The 16,203-nt window shown below is 45.8% G+C and overlaps 1 protein-coding gene across 2 annotated transcripts; it reads right to left on the bottom strand.

Moving 5' to 3' along the window:
* Window positions 1-1,847: 1,847 nt before the first annotated feature.
* Window positions 1,848-15,850, bottom strand: TPX2 (TPX2 microtubule nucleation factor). Of its 2 annotated transcripts, none has more exons than XM_014890166.2 (17): window positions 15,714-15,850; window positions 10,812-10,964; window positions 10,426-10,551; window positions 10,134-10,242; window positions 9,452-9,583; window positions 8,650-8,772; window positions 8,090-8,223; window positions 7,634-7,791; window positions 7,061-7,232; window positions 6,789-6,927; window positions 6,146-6,362; window positions 5,827-5,925; window positions 4,982-5,158; window positions 4,714-4,860; window positions 4,057-4,168; window positions 3,216-3,403; window positions 1,848-2,768 (listed from the first exon to the last, which is right to left on the bottom strand). In XM_014890166.2, the coding sequence occupies exons 2-17, from the start codon at window positions 10,912-10,914 to the stop codon at window positions 2,658-2,660; spliced, it is 2,247 nt and encodes a 748-aa protein (XP_014745652.2). In that variant the 5' UTR covers window positions 10,915-10,964; window positions 15,714-15,850; the 3' UTR covers window positions 1,848-2,657. The 2 variants fall into 2 exon arrangements, with proteins under 2 accessions (XP_014745652.2, XP_014745653.2); XM_014890167.2 differs by having other exon boundaries at window positions 3,216-3,382.
* Window positions 15,851-16,203: the final 353 nt, after the last annotated feature.

The following is a 16,203-nucleotide window of genomic DNA, read 5'->3' as shown; positions in this document are numbered from 1 at the left end:
GTACTAGAATACAAAAATATTTTTGCAAAATCCACACAGGGAAGAATATAGATTTTACATCAGTTTCTCAACCTACCCTGACTCTAGAGGGAGGTATTGGAACAGCACCTAGTTAAATCCCAGTCTCTTGCTCTGATCCTGTAAATTTGTTCCCCCAAGCACCAGAAAAATCACCTACCACCATATCCCTGCTGAAGCCTTGGCCAAATCTCATCCTCTCCAACATCCAGCTCCTTTAGGACATGATTTTTACACTTTGTACACTAGAGCAATTTTCCCACCATGTCCCACCACTGTCACAGAACAGGTCCCACACCCCAGCCCGTGAGAAGCTGGTGGGTGACTCTAAGCTCATACAAACACCCTAGACCCTTGGAGGAACAGCTGCCTGAGGCTCCTGCTCCTGCTTGCAGTGCATGGGGAATAGAAGAGGCCATGTTTGGGGGAAGATGTAATGTCTTTTATTAGACCCAAACGATACCATTGGGGAAAAAATACTGCCAAGCTTTCAGGCACACAACCCCTTCCTCAAGGCAGAAGAGGCCATGTAGGGCCATCAGGAAAATCCAGCTGCTTCATCCTTCAGGGATCAGTGGCTGCTCCAGTTCCACGGCCTCATGATCCTGTGTGCCTTCACATTCTTCAGCAGCTCATCATCATTCCAGCTTCCCCTGACTCATCATCAATATTTGCTGCTCCTGCTGCCCACACACTGCCTTCTCCAGAGCTGGCACTCGAGGAAAAAGCAAGGGCTCCCTGTCAGCCCATCTGAGGTTCCGTGATGTCCCCATTCAGTAGCAGATCACAAGGGAACAGCTACACCATGACAGAAATGGAGTTAAGGCAGACAGGTCAGATCCACGTGGATTTTCGTTTTCAAGAAGAGGATGCTGACATGTCCCTTGTGCTTCAGCCATGCCTGCAAATCGTCAGAGCAGCAGTGACAGCAGGTTTTCTGGCTGTCCTGTAACTCTCAGCTCAGTGACACAGGGCTATGAGCGAAGTCAGAAAAATGTGGCTGAGGGCAGACTGGGTGATTAAATCAAGCTTTTGGGCCAACCTCTGCCACGGCTACACAAAGATCCTCAAGAGAAGGGAAGGAAAAGCTGAAACTTGAGCAAAATGGAGCCACATCTGAGCTCACCATTTCCAAGAACCCACAGTGCCACAGAGTCATTCATCCTTTAGTGCCAACACACCTCCCCAAGCCTCTCATTCTCGTTCCTCAGTTACTAACTGCACAAAGCCTTTAATTTTTAAAAGGATCCTTGTATTTCAGTTTTTTTGTATTTCCTTTATTAATCCCAGCACTGAAGTTTGATGCTGGTACTCTTTGAAACACTCCCATAGAGAACCCAGCTCTTCTGCAATGACACCTCTTAAGCATCACACTTTTTAATAGAATTCCTGCAGAAACATCATCCCTCGAGTACAATAAGTGTTCATCTCAGAATTTAGGTCTCTAAGCACTTTCTTCGACTGTTACCTCTCAATCTAAGAGTAAAATAGCAGTTGCTTGATGTACTTTGGCAAGAATGAAACAGCACCTCTAACCACACCCTTAGCTGGAGTCTAACACCAAGTTTGAACTCTCTTTTTCACCCAAAACTCTGAGCAAAAAGCTACACACTCTGGGAATACTTCTTCAACAGTATCCCAACATAGAGGAAATGAAAGCAAATGTTTTCCATAACCACCAAACAAGAAAGTTTGTCCAGTTAGGACAAATTAATTCTAAATTTCCCTTTTCCATCCCCCTCTCTTCTAAGCAGCACAACAAACAGTAAAAGCACAAGTGTTTCAGCAAGATATAAAGGTAAGAAATCAGAACACAATACTAAGTAAGAAATAATTATTAAAACTTTAATCTAGATGTATCCACTCTTCACAATACCAGCAGTTTTGTCCTTCAGCACATTTGAGCACTTGGGCTATATTTAGCTCTGCTCGCTGCCCAAATTGGCCAGAGATGCTGATGGCTCCATAGCCAAGAGACCTGCACTGGCAGGAGCTGGGGTAGCAGCTCACAGCAAGTCACTTACCAGATAAATGGTTCCCCAAATAGAAGGATTTCAGCTTTAAAACAGCAAGAGTGTTTAATGCTCTAATATACACAATGAATTACTTTTAAGCGTGGGCAAGATCTCTATTTGTGGTCATCTAAACATCAACATGGAAGGCCAGACCCACGCTACTCTGGCTTGAAGGAACCTCACTTAACACAATTCAAGCTAAATGTAGACTAAAAGGCTAAAAAAGAGACACTTTAAAATAGTACTTAGTGTACAAACACAAGACAGCTCTGCCAGATGCACACATCTGTGTGGTCAGTCTTTACCAAAAACTCTTTAGCAGGAAAGGGCTTCAGCCCACTAGCCAGAGACAGCAAACAGATTAGGAATTTTTATTTAGTTAGGTACACAATATCTGTATGCAATATCAAAACTTGGTTTAGCCTCTAGAGAAGATGGGGTCTAGATACACAGCAAGGCCAGGAGGCACTGCTGAAATGCCATGGGCTCAGGTGGGGTTTAACTACTCAGTACAACCATGGAACCAAGTATAGGAGTTCATACTGAGCAAAACAATTGCTCCCTCTCTCTACCAAGGGAGTGTAGAAGGATAGGATCTCCCTCCAGTTATCACATGGATGCTCATCAGCATCGGAATCTGTCTGAGAACTTGGGAGACTTTGGTGTAGTCAATGGTTGATCACTGGACTTCACTTCCATGCTGCGGTATTTGCGTATTGGGTTTGCCTTGTGAACCTGTGAAAAAATAAATGTGAGCAAGGGCAAAACAAAGCAAATGGTTGCAATTATGATGAAGCTGAAATTTGCAGGTCAGCTGTGGATGAGATGAAGGCAGGCATTTGCCTGAGACCACCATACCACCCAGGGCACTGGAGTGAGGGACTGGGAAAATGCACAGCACATGTTGGGGTTGTGGGTTTCACTAAGATCATTTTGCTTTGATAGCTACACATGTGCAGCTCCAAAACTCAGCCATCTCAGCACAGCTGCCTTCTTTGTTTGCATAGTTTTGTAGGTTTGGTTTTTTTAAACCAGTTGTGAAGTCAGTGAGTCATCAATTTGCAAAAGGCAACCTTGAAAAGGCAATTTTAGCACAGCTCAAGAGTGACATTAGCTCCGTATGGATGTTCCCACATTCCTTTGGGTTAATTTACAGCCCTTGCTCAGAAACAGCTCACTTACCATTTCTTGTCTTAGCTTAGCAACTTCTTCCTTTTCACGCTCCTCTTGTTGCTGCCTGATCTGCTCCTCATACCTCTCCCTTAAGGCTTCTGCGTCTGCCAATCGCTTTTCAAATTCTTGCCGTTCTTTTGCTCTTCTTTCTGTTGCCAGCTCAAAGCTTTCAGGAACTACAGAACCAGAAAGGCTCTCTAAGTTTAGAAATAGAGGAGATAACATTGGTTCAAAGACAGCCAGGTAAAGCAGAGCAGTACTAATGTCAATGGAAGCCTCCCTTTGGAGAGCTTCCCCTTGGCAAGGGTGGTTAGGAGATACCTCCAGGCTTCAGGACAAGAGAAAACTTTACTCCCAGACGTGAGCAGTGTTAATGCAGACGTCACCCCGTCATGGGTGTTCTCATGGGAGGGAGCAAGCACACAATTGTTAGTACAAACAAGCTTTTGGCTAAGTTTTATGCTCTACAAATTTCAGCCTACCCAAGTAGTAGATGCCTTCATCTCATTAGAAACGGGAGGGAAAGAGTGACAGCGCTGCAGAAGTGCCAGCTGTCTCTGCAGGGAGCTCCTCACATTCTCAGTACCCTTATCCTGAGCTGGCACACATCAATCATTTGCCAATTGCAGCAGAGCTGCTAAATACAGCTGCCATGCTGGAGCAGGACGGGGGGCGGAGAGGAAACCCCCTGCTCCCAGGGGACACAAGCTGTTAGACAATTAGTTGATTAAATGCAAGGCACTATTGGCTGTGCTGATGAAGAAGAGGCAACAGCCAGAAAAAACATCACTTAATTGCATCAGTTCTGAGCTATCAGCCAAGCCCGTGTAGCAAATACTTGCAACACTACCTGATAGCACCTTATGTTCCTTTTTGGGCACAAAAGGCTCCTGGTACATCACTGTGTTGGGACGAGCTTTGAAACATGCTGCCTCTTTCTGTCTTTTCAAGTCTTCTTCAAGCTACAAGAGAAGACAGCATGTCAAGTGCCAGGCAGGAAGGGACCATCTCCCCATGACCCAGACTCCAGAACTCCCTACACTGGAAAAGCCATGCTGACTTAGTCAAATAATTTCCATAGAAAATTATATTAAAGCCAACAAGTGGTGTCACTTGTTGCCTGACAGTTACTTTGCTAAAAGTACCTGAAGAAAGTTTTAGGTGTCCACTGTAGACTTCACATGAGAAAAGCAGTATATTATTTGTGTGTCAATAAATTCCTGGAGACTGTCAGCAAATGGATTCAGCTGCACAGAGCTGCTGCTTAGAAAACACCCCACAGTTGTTCATACAGTTGTAGTAAATCCCATCATTTACCATAATGTGAGAAAAATAAAAACAAACAATTGACCAATCCTTAACCCATAGCACAAGTCTCATGCCAAGTACAGAAAAATTCCTTGTTCCAACTCAGCTACTGATTAAACTCAAGGACAGTTTCTGCAGTCAACCACAACTCCACCAGCTGCTTTAAGCCTGGTCATTCCCGTTATTGTTTTCATCCTACCTGCTGTTTCCAGCTCTGGAGCTTGGCAGCTCCCCGTTCATCCACCTGCAGATGGAACGGTTCAGCCTGAGTTGGGGCTTTGACCTTCTTTTCTGGCAGTTTAACTTGGTCAAAGTAAGGCAGAGGCAGCGCTTTGAACTTCGGCACCTGAAATAAACAACTCAAAACATTTCTTGTCCTTTCCTTGGTAGTTTAATAGAAAACAGCAAGTCCTGTCACACTCGTTTTTACTGAAGGAGTAGAATCCAAAGTAGCTTTTAATTCTTACCACTTCCTTTTGTAGTTCTTCTATTTTTTTCTCTTTTTGTATTTGTCGCTCTCTGTCCCGGGCATCGAAAGAGAAGGGACAAACTTCCACGTGCCTCTGCTCTGGCATTTTGGGTTTGAAGGGCACTCCATAATGTGGCATAGGATTGGCTTTGATAACAGCCACCTCCTCTTTTTCCTAAAGGGATATTAGCATTAGGATCTGATTTTTTACTTGATTGTATAGGCTGCAACTCCTGCCAAGCAAAGCCACAAAAAAGTTTTGAATGAGTTCCTTTAATAAGGGGCACAGCAGGGTCACACAAACAGTGGACACTGCAAAAATGACGAATCCAAGTACCAATTTACTGGCATCCTGAACCACAGGCCCAAATCTTCCTTTTTTGAAACCACTCTCAACTCTAATACTCATCCAAATTAGAGTGTAATTATTTAATATCCTCTTGACAAGAAAGGAAGGAAGAAGGATGTGAAGCTTTCAGAATCCTGCTCCCCACTTCAGAGAGATGAAAGGTCATGTATAGTATCTGCCTTCAGTGACAGAATAGGGAAGGATGAGAAATCTAAGCAGTTCACTTTCCTCATTCATAGCAGCAACATCTCAGAAACCCTCATCAGTGCCATGGCATTTAAACTATTTCATTTTTATGAGAATTCAGTTTCTGTAAAATGACCAGCAATAACCAGATTCCTTGAAGTGAATGGCACAGGCAAAGATAACTACTGGAGGAACTGCTCACAGAAGGGAAAGGGGCTTCCAGCCCCAGAGCATCCCACCACATCCAGAGGCACAGCAGGTACTGCAGTGATACCTGGGCCTGGCTCCAACTTCATCACAACTGTTACCTTTTCTTCTTCTCTGCCAGACATGCGGGTTCTGCTTCTCAGGGTGAAGGCTGGAGACTTGGGGACTGTAACAGGAAGTGCTTTCTTCTCTGGAACACCCTGTTCAGAAAAGCCAGTAAGGAGTTACCCAAGGCCAAGTGCCAAGAAAACGCCTCAGAGAAACAACCTGACAGCACAGGATGTACCTACTGTGGTTCTTACCTAATGACACTGTTTACTAAGATCATTAAACACATCATGCAACACAGCTACAAGCATTTTGAAGCTCACTGCCACCTGAGGTCCAATTCCCAAGCCTGGGTGTTATTAAATTTCTTACCACAACATCCTCCAGGATTTTTGTGGGACATGGCCTGGAATGGAATTCGTAGCGTTCTTCCTCCTGCTGCTTCTTACTCTCACGCTCCTGAATCCTTTTTTCTATTTCCAACTGAAAGCCAATGGGATGGGTGAGCTCCTTCGCAGTGGGTTTCTTGGGCAGGAGTGGCCCACCCTCAAAGATTTTGGGATTGACTTCTCGTGCTTTGAATTTGTACCTGTACCGGGAGCAACGTACATTGTATGTTAGTGTGCAGCTCTAGTTAGCAATTCTTCCTTTGCCTTCAAATCAGCAAGATTAATAAGGAAAATCTTATAAATTGTTTTCCTAGAAATCCAGACCTTTGCCTACAGGCAAGTTTTAAATGCAGGCTGCATTGCTATATTTGGTTTGTTTTACTCATCATAAGCTGTACTCAACCCAAGATCAGCTCTCCTAAGAGCACTTTCTTCAAAATGAATTGTTTATATTTCACTTCCCTACAATCAGAGTTAAAGAATTATGAACAACCTAAAGAAATCTCAGTGGTGTATGCTACTCCTCCTTTTATACAAAAAGGTTATTCCAGAGACATGGTATTTTGGTATCTGAAAAATATTTCCAACGTGGTACAATTGGAGGACTAGAGTAAGCCTTTACTTACTGTTGAATTTTCTCTACCTCCTCTGCTTCTAACTCTGCAGCAGTTTTGCAGGTGACAGGTCTCAAGCGCTGCTTTGTTCGCAGCACTGGTGTTTTGGCTTGTGTGACCCGAGCCTTCACTGGCTTTTTTGAAACTGAGCCTACAAATTCAAGTCACAGAGAGACCAGCAGTTAATGGCAAGGCCTGCAACAGACACAGGTCATTTACTCAAGAGTAGTCAAAGCATCTCTCACTCTACCACCACGTCTGTGGACACAGCCAGGACCACTCACCTTCCTCAGATTTCCTGCTCCTCAAATGGTAACGAGGGGGCGTCCGTTTTTGGAATGCTTCTACCTGCTCAGCAAAGGACACATATTCTGTTGTGGCTTCTTCGAGTTTTCTTTTGTTTCCCTGGGACAGATTGAAAGGTTTGGGGACAGTGCGTCCCTTTGGCATTCGCACCTGGGGACAGAAAACCACAGTCAGTATGGCCAGGAGGCTTTGATGACATTTCCTTTCCCACTGACGCACAGTAACTGTCCCATCCTCTCACTGCAAAGAAAAGTAACACCTCACATTAAGCACAAGTGCTAACAGTCTGAACATGCACAAGTTATATTGGGAAACTGTATCGAGCAGATTAAAGCACAAAGTGGAATGACTGGAAGATCTGACATTAAAGGGCTCCTTTTTCCACAAGGTTTCTTTGGAGTCTTGTGGCAACACAGACACACAGGAAGTTTGCAGTCACATTTGCACAACACTTGCCACTTCTGTGGTAACCTCTCTGTGGGTATCAGTCCAAGCATTGCACAAGCAGCAAGAATCAGTGAGCTGAGTGCTGGCAACACTCTGGCTCTCACCGGTGAAGGGGGATGCTTCCTCAGTATTGCTGCAAAATCCACCTCCTTGTACTCATTCCCAGACTGGCTTTCCACATTCTGTTTAATTCTATTCTCTGTGCAGAAGTGGAAATCAACTGACTTTGTTGCTTGACAAACAGGTCTCTTCACAGGTTGTCCTAGAGGAAAAGAAAATGTAAGGACTAGAAGCCTTTTACTGTGGGGAAGGATTTGTGGAAATAAAAAAAGCATTTAATTTCTAACAACTAGGTAAGTTTTCAGAGAACTCATCTTTATCATGACATAACCCAAACACACCTGTTTCCAGGCAGTTTAGGGGCTGATCTACATTAAATGGCTCCTAATATTTATTGCAAAGTCTGAAATGCTTGTTTTCAAAGGTACTTGCACAGCTCTGTGCAGCACTCTGCAGCTGAGCCCAATGCAACTTCATTTGGCAATTCAGGCAGAGCCCACCTGCTCCAGCAATAGCTGCTTTCATAGACTCCTCATTCTTCTTCCGCAGCTCCATAACCTCCTGCTGCAACTGCTGCATCTTTTCCAGCTCCTGCTCCTCTGTACTCTTTGGCTTGCTAGAAGGTTTGGTCCTCCTGCAGAAGCACATTAAAAACTAAGCTATGCCTTCCTGCTTCCCTGGTTATTAGCATGATGTTAGTGCAAGGAACATGCTTATCTCCAACCTCACTGCAGGAGCATCACCAGTTATAATACCATACTCTTTAGAAGAGATCTGTTTGTTCAAGAAATCTCACAGCTAGCTGCTATTCTGCAGACCCATTTCCTGTATGCATTCTCAATCCATTACGAAGACTAACTTTTTCCTCAAAAGAAAAGCAAAAGCTTTCTTGTACACAAGTTCAGCTGGTGAAGTATATTTCATCCTAATATTGTTGCCTTGACCCAGTGTTTACTAAATGTGATACCATCACATTCTAAGTTGAAGCTGAAAACACTCAGCCAGGACTGTCACCTAAATCAACTCTGATTAGCATACAAGTCACAAGAAAGCCACGTACTTCAACATTGTTGGCGTGGAGGGCATGGGCGGTTTGCTTTTCCCTTTCCCTGGAGAGAGGTCAGAATCCTGCAGGGGCTCTCTCTTTGTGGATGCTTCTGTCACCTTCTCTCTGCTACCAGAACTAAGAGAAAAAGTTGTCAGGGCAAACCCTTTGAATTAACTGTGTTCTAAATAAATGATCACCTGCAGTTCTCACCACTATGCATAACATCCCAATAACTGGTGAGGTCTAAGATATGCCAGGCTGGCTTTACCACACCCCAGGCCCAGGTATAGACCATCCAGCTTTCTCTGGTACTCTAAGGCTGCAGAAGGGAACATGAATTACTGAGTTTTTGGAATTTTTCTGGAGAAGGGAGGTATACTGTAGATCATCGAGGTACAGCGGTGTTTCAAAGATCACACTTGAATTTCCTGCCCTCAAGCTTATCACCATATGACACTTTAGTGGTAAAGTTCATTTGAGAAATGTTTTAGCTGTGACTCTTTCATAGCTAATGACTGCCTGATGACTTCCGGATGGATAAGTTCAGACAAATTTAGAGCTGACTGACAGACACAGAGTAAGACGTAAGGTGAAGAAGCCCATGCTTATTCCATTCACATCTCTACCTCCAAACAGAGCAATTCCTTCAGCATTTACAGTAATTTCTTGTTTATGAAACCAGTGTCAGCAACTAGTTCCAGCCTCCACCCCCTAACCTTCCCGTAAGAAGCTTCTCAGCCAGGTGGAAACCCTTTCCAAAAAAACAATTGCATCCCTTTTCCCAGCCCTAAACGCAAGGACTTGGATGACATACATTCTCATTTTCTTCAAGGGTGGAACATCTTCCTTATTATCCAGGGCATTAGCAATTCCCTCTGCTTTGATTCTGCCTGGCTGCTTGCGCTGCTGGGTTTTTCCCTGCTTTGTAGCCAGTCTCCTGCCCGGTCTAGAGTAAAAAAAACAGAGAGCAGAGGTCAGTTTTCTCACAGATCTGAGGAGACACCTGAGCTGGATAACGCTTTTTATGTCAGTGCATCCCCTAACTCCACCACACAAATTGTGTTTAACACAACAATCCAAACACAATGCGATTGATTAAAGTTTAACAAACCGTAAACTAAATACTCTTTGCTATATATGAGCATGCAGAGGCCCTTACATTCATATCAAGAATGAGTTCTGCCCAAGTCAAGCAGATGTAAACAAAGAAACTTTATAAGCCACCTCAGTTTCAGATATCCTCACATTCCAGAAGCTCCTGGTGCTGCTGAGTCTCATTTGACAAGTATGTGAGACACTGCATTACATTTCCACCCCAGAGACTGTCCCTCCAGCTTAGCCAGCAGATCAGGTGTCCCAATACACGATCTTCATGTTGGAGAGCTCCAGCCCCACAGGATGCCCAAAGAACAGCTTGAACTGCAGATCCTGAGAGCAAGGACCTGCTTAGTTACACCATCATCAATCATTGTACAAACTGAACACAAATATTTTACCTCTGAGGGGCCTCTGCAGGGGCAGCAGCTCTCCAGGTTGCCAGGGACCCAACGATATTCCCAGGGACTGCATTGCCCTGGGCACATTCTGCTTCATCATCACTTTTACCTGAAAAAGGGGCAAGTGTCAGCTCATCTGCATACACATATACAGAACAAGTAAAACCACATGAGACTTTGCAGATACGAGTTTATGAAGATGGCCCTACAAAAGCCAGACAGAGGCCTTTCCATTTCACCAGGGAAAAGCAGGTAAAATTTATTCCCTCCCTGCCACACCATGCCAGCTTACTCGTCACTACGTCTTGTGATGGGACAGAAGACAGAATAACATCAGGTTTTGAAAAAGCAGGGCTGCAGTGTGAGAGCTTTGCCAGATTTTCTGCAGGAGGTACATTCTCCAGATTGGCTTTTTGGTCTGTAAAGAGAGAAAGATTTTCACTATGCACACTGCTAGGAATTGTTAACAATACCCCAGAATATCAATATGAGGTTAACAAGGTCAAGTTACAAATGACAAAACTTAAGTACAAAAAAACAGAACAAAAGAAACCCCATGCATGATGAATAATGCAGTTAACATCATGATTAATTGGCACAGAAGCCAAGCCCAAAACAAGGATCACACCAAGGTGTCATTCAACAAGGAAACAACTCAAGGAGTTGGAAGCAACTTACCAAACCAGGAGTCTGCATTGTGTACATCATTCTCATTCAGAGTGGCAAAATCGATGCAGATGTTCGGGACATCAAAAGAATAACGGGATTCTGGCTTAGACATCTTCACAGTCACGCTGTCCCCACGAGTCCTCTGCCTGCACTGCTACAGTCCTTTAAACAACAGGATATCAGTGGAATCATCCCCCACCTCTCTTCCTCTGCAGTTTCTAGGCACAGGCATTGGGACAGCCTTTGGTAAATACCCCCTTCTTGCACTTCACACCTTTGGGCAGAACTCTTCACGAGCAATGCAGTTTTATTCTACTGCTGATGTGCAAAGCTAAGGACATTTTACCACTGTTGACATTTGCAGGTTCAAAACAATCAGAAAGATCAAGTTTTGACGGGATTTTTTTTGTACCTGGAAGTGCTAGAATTGTATTTTTTAAGGAGTAAAGCATAAAGCTTTTCCAGAGAGCAATTGATTTGCACCTCCTTCCCTCACCACGCATAAAGAAGAGTTCTTACCCTTACAGGATTTACAAAGCTGATGAGATTCACTCCAGAGCACTGCATTGCACAGCCTCTGAAGGGCTACAAATAAGAACTAATGATACAAAGGTGCTCTTCTATAGAATAAATTGATTCTCAAAGCAGGAAAAGGGTTCTGCAGAACATTGTTACTGGGCAAACAGTCAGAAGAAGGGCAGTGTCAGGCCCTCTTGCATTCCACAGCACTAGCCCAAGGCTCGCCAGGCTATAAACAAACTGAGCACTGTGACCCTTGTCAAACAGTCCCTGCAGTTAATTAATGAAGCACTGACAGCAAGAGGAGTCCCTGTGTCAACAGGTGATATTAAACTCAGCGGAACAGGAATAAAGCCAGTGACAAAGTTATAAACCCTGAAATTATAACAAAACCTTCTTGCAAAGGTGCTTTTGTGATGCCTTGAACAGCTGTGAGGCAAAGCCCACGAGGATGTTATAAAACACTCCCCAAGGAAATCACCTGAACTTTGCTTTTATGAACCCAAGCAATTCCAAAGCAGCATATTCGTAACTCACAGAGCCTCAGCCCTAAACCATCTGTCTAGGCAGACCACACATGGTGTTCTTCAATAAATAAGAAAATGGTCAAGATTAAAGCAAAGCAGTGTTTAGGGGGTACCACACTGGTCACAACCACTGGCCCCCAAGGATGGGTGCACTGAGAAGCCTCCAGCTCCCCAGAGCAGAGCTGTGATAGTTAAAGGCAAGAATGTCATTAGAAAAGCACCAGCTACATGGCTGGGAAGATGTCAAGGTAGGGCCCAAAGAAGGCAAACAGAAGAACTGGAGCCAAAACCAACTGTAACTGAGCTCGAGACATGGCTGGAATCAAATGCTTTCCTACTGCCCTTAATCAAGATAGAATTTCTGTCAACACTTTAGACTTTTTTAAAAATCAAATGCGTCATCTGCATTCTCCCCTCACCCTCTCCAGTCAGAGTCAGAGCTCTGGGCATCATGTTTCACAGCTACTTGTGCCCACTGCTACAGTTTGCAGCTTTTTACTGTGTAGAGTCTATATTCCATAGTGTCACCACCCTCACCATCGACCTCATTGCTGACCTCTTCTCTCTCCCAGACAGAAGAGAATAGTCAGGAAAAGAAAAGGATTGTATCACTGCCTCAGTTTCATACTCTGTTTCTTGAAAGAGACAACAGGGAGATAAAATTTATTGTGACTGAACTCCAGAAAGTCCATTTCAGTCAGATGAACTCATGGCATCTGCTTCTCAAATCCCTACATATCCTCCAGGTCCTGCCGGGGAGGCAGCAGCTCACTGAGAGGCATCCTGCTCCTCCGCCCACCGACTCAGGCTAGGACAGGGATCAGCCAGGAATGCTCCAGTGATTTATCGTTCCTATGCCCACCACAAGGCATCTGCAATCCCAACAGGCTCTGCCAAGCACAGCCCGACACCCGCTGCCCACACCCTGCAGGCATTTTAAAACACCCTGGTCGTGATTTTGACAGCACAACCACATTTATCTCAATCCAAAATTCTTTCTCTCCACTGCGGCATTCATCCACCAGAAAGGAGGCGTGGAAATTTTTCCTCATTAATAAGGACGTTCCCTAATTAGCAGGCACTGCGTCCATTTCCCCAAGCGTGATTATAGGCACACTGTAATCCTACACAGCTCGGCGTGGATTTAAAGCATGACCCTACTCTCCTCCACATCCATCACCTCCTGTGTCGACACGGGTGTCTGCAGTGAGCCAGCCAGGGAACCCTCACCCCCATTCTGCAGGATCAGCTTTCACCTGGTTTGCAGAGCTGCTGAGGCAGGAAAGGAAGATCTGAACTCGCTTGCAAAAACACCCCAAATTCCTTCCATAAAGCAACTGCTTCATTAAAACCTTCGTCTTCTTTCTAGGTCTGCTCTCTCACTGACCTAACGTGCCTCCAGAACAGCGCAGCCGTATCCACAGGGAGGAAGAGGTAGTGGGTTCCTCCGGACATCAGGTTTCTTTTGAGTAACTACACTTTGGCACGTTCCAGAAGAGTGCCTTGGCATGGTTTAGATTAGTTAGCTTTGAGAAAGGATTATACTAAATTGGAACAAGCATTCCTATCTCAGAATAAGACTGATCCAACAGCAAGTGCAATAGGTATTTTGGAATAATTTCACACCTCGCTCTAATCCAAATTAGCTTTAAAATACTGACACAATTCCATCACAGATGTGTTCAGTGCCTTTGTCTCAATGTAGTTGTGAATTTTGTGCCAACAGCACAAAGTGCCTGGACAAAGAAGCCTCCCAGCCATTCAGGCCATGGTGTTGGAGAGAGGATGCAGAATTCCAAGATGAGAAATCAAGGTCAGAAGGAGCGAGAATGGAGTTTGGGAGAGTAGCAAGGACAGAAGGATAGTGACAGGGACACAGAAAGGCTGTGATAGGACAAGTGGAAATGGCTTCAAACTAAAAAAAGAGAGATTTAGATTGGATATTAGGGAGAAATTCTTCCCTGTGAGGGTGGTAAGGCTGTGGCAAGGGCTGCCCAGAGAAGCTGTGAATGCCCCATCCCTGGAAGTGTTGAAGGCCAGGTTGGACAGGGCTGGTCCAGTGGAAGGTGTCTCAGCCCACTTTGGTGATGGGAGGGTTGGAACAAAATGAGCTTTAAGGTGCCTTCCAAACCAGTCTGGATGCTGAGGAAGGCAGAGAGATCTGCTCTTTTCTGCCACGTTGCAATGTAGATAAGGCCCTGGTGAACTGGAGATGATGCCTTATCACACCACTGGAGCTTCACAAGTCACAGATGTCACTTATGGCAAATCCTAACAGGATGAGAAAGTACAAAAACAACAGACACACAAGAAGGCTATTCTAAGTTACATCAGCAGATAAACACAAAGCCAGCTGATCCACATGCCTCAGAACCCAAGACAGACAACCAGGAATAAGCAAGAGAAGCTTCCCTAAGCCTGAGGCAGCTGCATGGGAATGTGCTTCAGCAATTCCAGGGCCTTCTGCTGGGCTTCAACACCAGCTGCCACTTAAACACAGAATGTTGCACTAACTAGGCAGCTTTCATTCAGCCTGGCAGCTTCTTCATTGTTCTGCAACACAGAGTTTTCTGTTGTTTTTATTGGGATAATAATCCAAAGTTCCTGGATGCTTTTCAGGGGTTAACATGTAAGTTAGAGCATTAAAAAGGGATGTAATTGCCTCTCTGAAGCTACAGTCCTGTCACCAGAGCCTGGTAAAAACTATCCCAGCACAGGCCATCTCCTGAACTCCTTCTGCATGATGCCAACAGCCTCAGAAAGCCACCCTTCATCCTTGCTTTTCCCTGAGCAGGGTTAAGTGAACACTTACAACACACTCTGGATCTACACCTTCTCCCTCTTCTCTCGTGCCTCTTACTCAAAAGTTCAACTGGGCTTTTCTGCAGCATAAAAACAACACTGGATTCACCATCCCCCAGAATGCTGCTGTTCCATCATTTAATTCTCAAACTGGGAGACAAAGCCTTTAACTCTCTCCAGGTGAGAGCTGAGCCCGCAGAAAGCTCCACAGACCACCCCGACCGGCAGCAAAGGCAGGGGCAAAGTGCTGGCACAGCCTTTTTTCTGCTAACGGCCCAGACCCGCCCCCATTCCCAAAAATAAACAGCCTTGACATCTCGTGCTCCCTAAAAAAGATCCCACAAGTTTCAGAAGACATGAAGATGGGACATTCTAAGAATAGATGTTCAAGGAAAAGTAAATTATTTTTAGCTAGCACAACCTCAACTAATTGTTACTTTAAGCTGAAGGTCCTCTAGCTTAAAAAAAGCCCCGCATAAAAATAGCTCCCCTAATGCTTTTTCTGTTACTTGGACCAGGTTTTGCCTGGTTTGCTTCCCTCCTTTTCCTGGCAAGCAGGATTCAGATAGAGAAAACGTTACCGAGCTTCTTGTCGTGAAATACACTGTTTCATCAGATTTCGTGATTGTTTAAAGACTTAGAACTTTATTTCACTCCCGAAGTACCCATCCCACCATAACGCACACGCCTGGCGCTCCAGTACGGCAATCGCACCAGGGAGCGGGAACCTCTCCGCCACGGCGGCTCCTCCCGCTGCCGGCCGGGGGCTCCGGGCTCGGCTTCCCCGGGAAAAGGGGTTCAGTAATCAGTCCCCGGGGCTCTGTTACGAGCCTGCCCATCAGGCGCCGCGACAGCGGCTCCGGCCACGGGCTGAGCGGCCGAACCCGCTCTTCCGCCTCCATTTCCCAGCCGAGCGCTCAGCCCCGTTACCAGCACCTGGGCTCAGAGTAGGCCCAGAGAACAGGCGGGTCGCCAGAGCGAACGACTAGATATGAGGAAAGGCTGCGGGTTGGGGAAAGAGGGGCGAGGCCGGGGGGTGTCCGGCCGGTACCCCCGCACTCACCTCAGGAGCGCCACCGCCACTCCGCGCGGCGCCTCCGCCACCGCCGTTAACGGATTTCAAACAGGGCTCGGCCGTCCGAATGCACCAATCAGCGCCTGGTGCACGCCCTTGGCGCGCGCTGATTAGCTGAACCGCTTGAGGACCCGGATAAGCAGACCCCGAGCAACGCCGTTGAGCTCTCCCTTGCAAAGCCTGACGGGAAGTGTAGTGCGTGCTCGCACAGCGCCACAAGGACCGGGCGAGAACCGAACCACAAGTCACATAAGGCACTGCGGGACAAATTAAACCAATGAAAAAAGGAGATGTTTTGAGTGTCGTTCTAGATGGCCTATCAGCAGCTGGTGGCTGGGTCCCCAGGGCCAGTGCGGCCGCGGGGCCGGGCAGGAGCCCACTGGAGCCGGGCGCTGGTACTGCGGCTGTAGCAGTATCTGCTGCTCGGCTTCCACCCGCTGCTCCTCAGAAGATCAGCCCTTCTGACTGCTGGGCCCGG

Source organism: Sturnus vulgaris, chromosome 17 (assembly GCF_052056855.1).
Source record: "Sturnus vulgaris isolate bStuVul1 chromosome 17, bStuVul1.hap1, whole genome shotgun sequence".
Classification (NCBI taxonomy): domain Eukaryota; kingdom Metazoa; phylum Chordata; class Aves; order Passeriformes; family Sturnidae; genus Sturnus; species Sturnus vulgaris.
The sequence above is the reverse complement of the archived record's forward strand: the minus strand, read 5'-3'. Positions and strand labels throughout refer to the sequence as shown.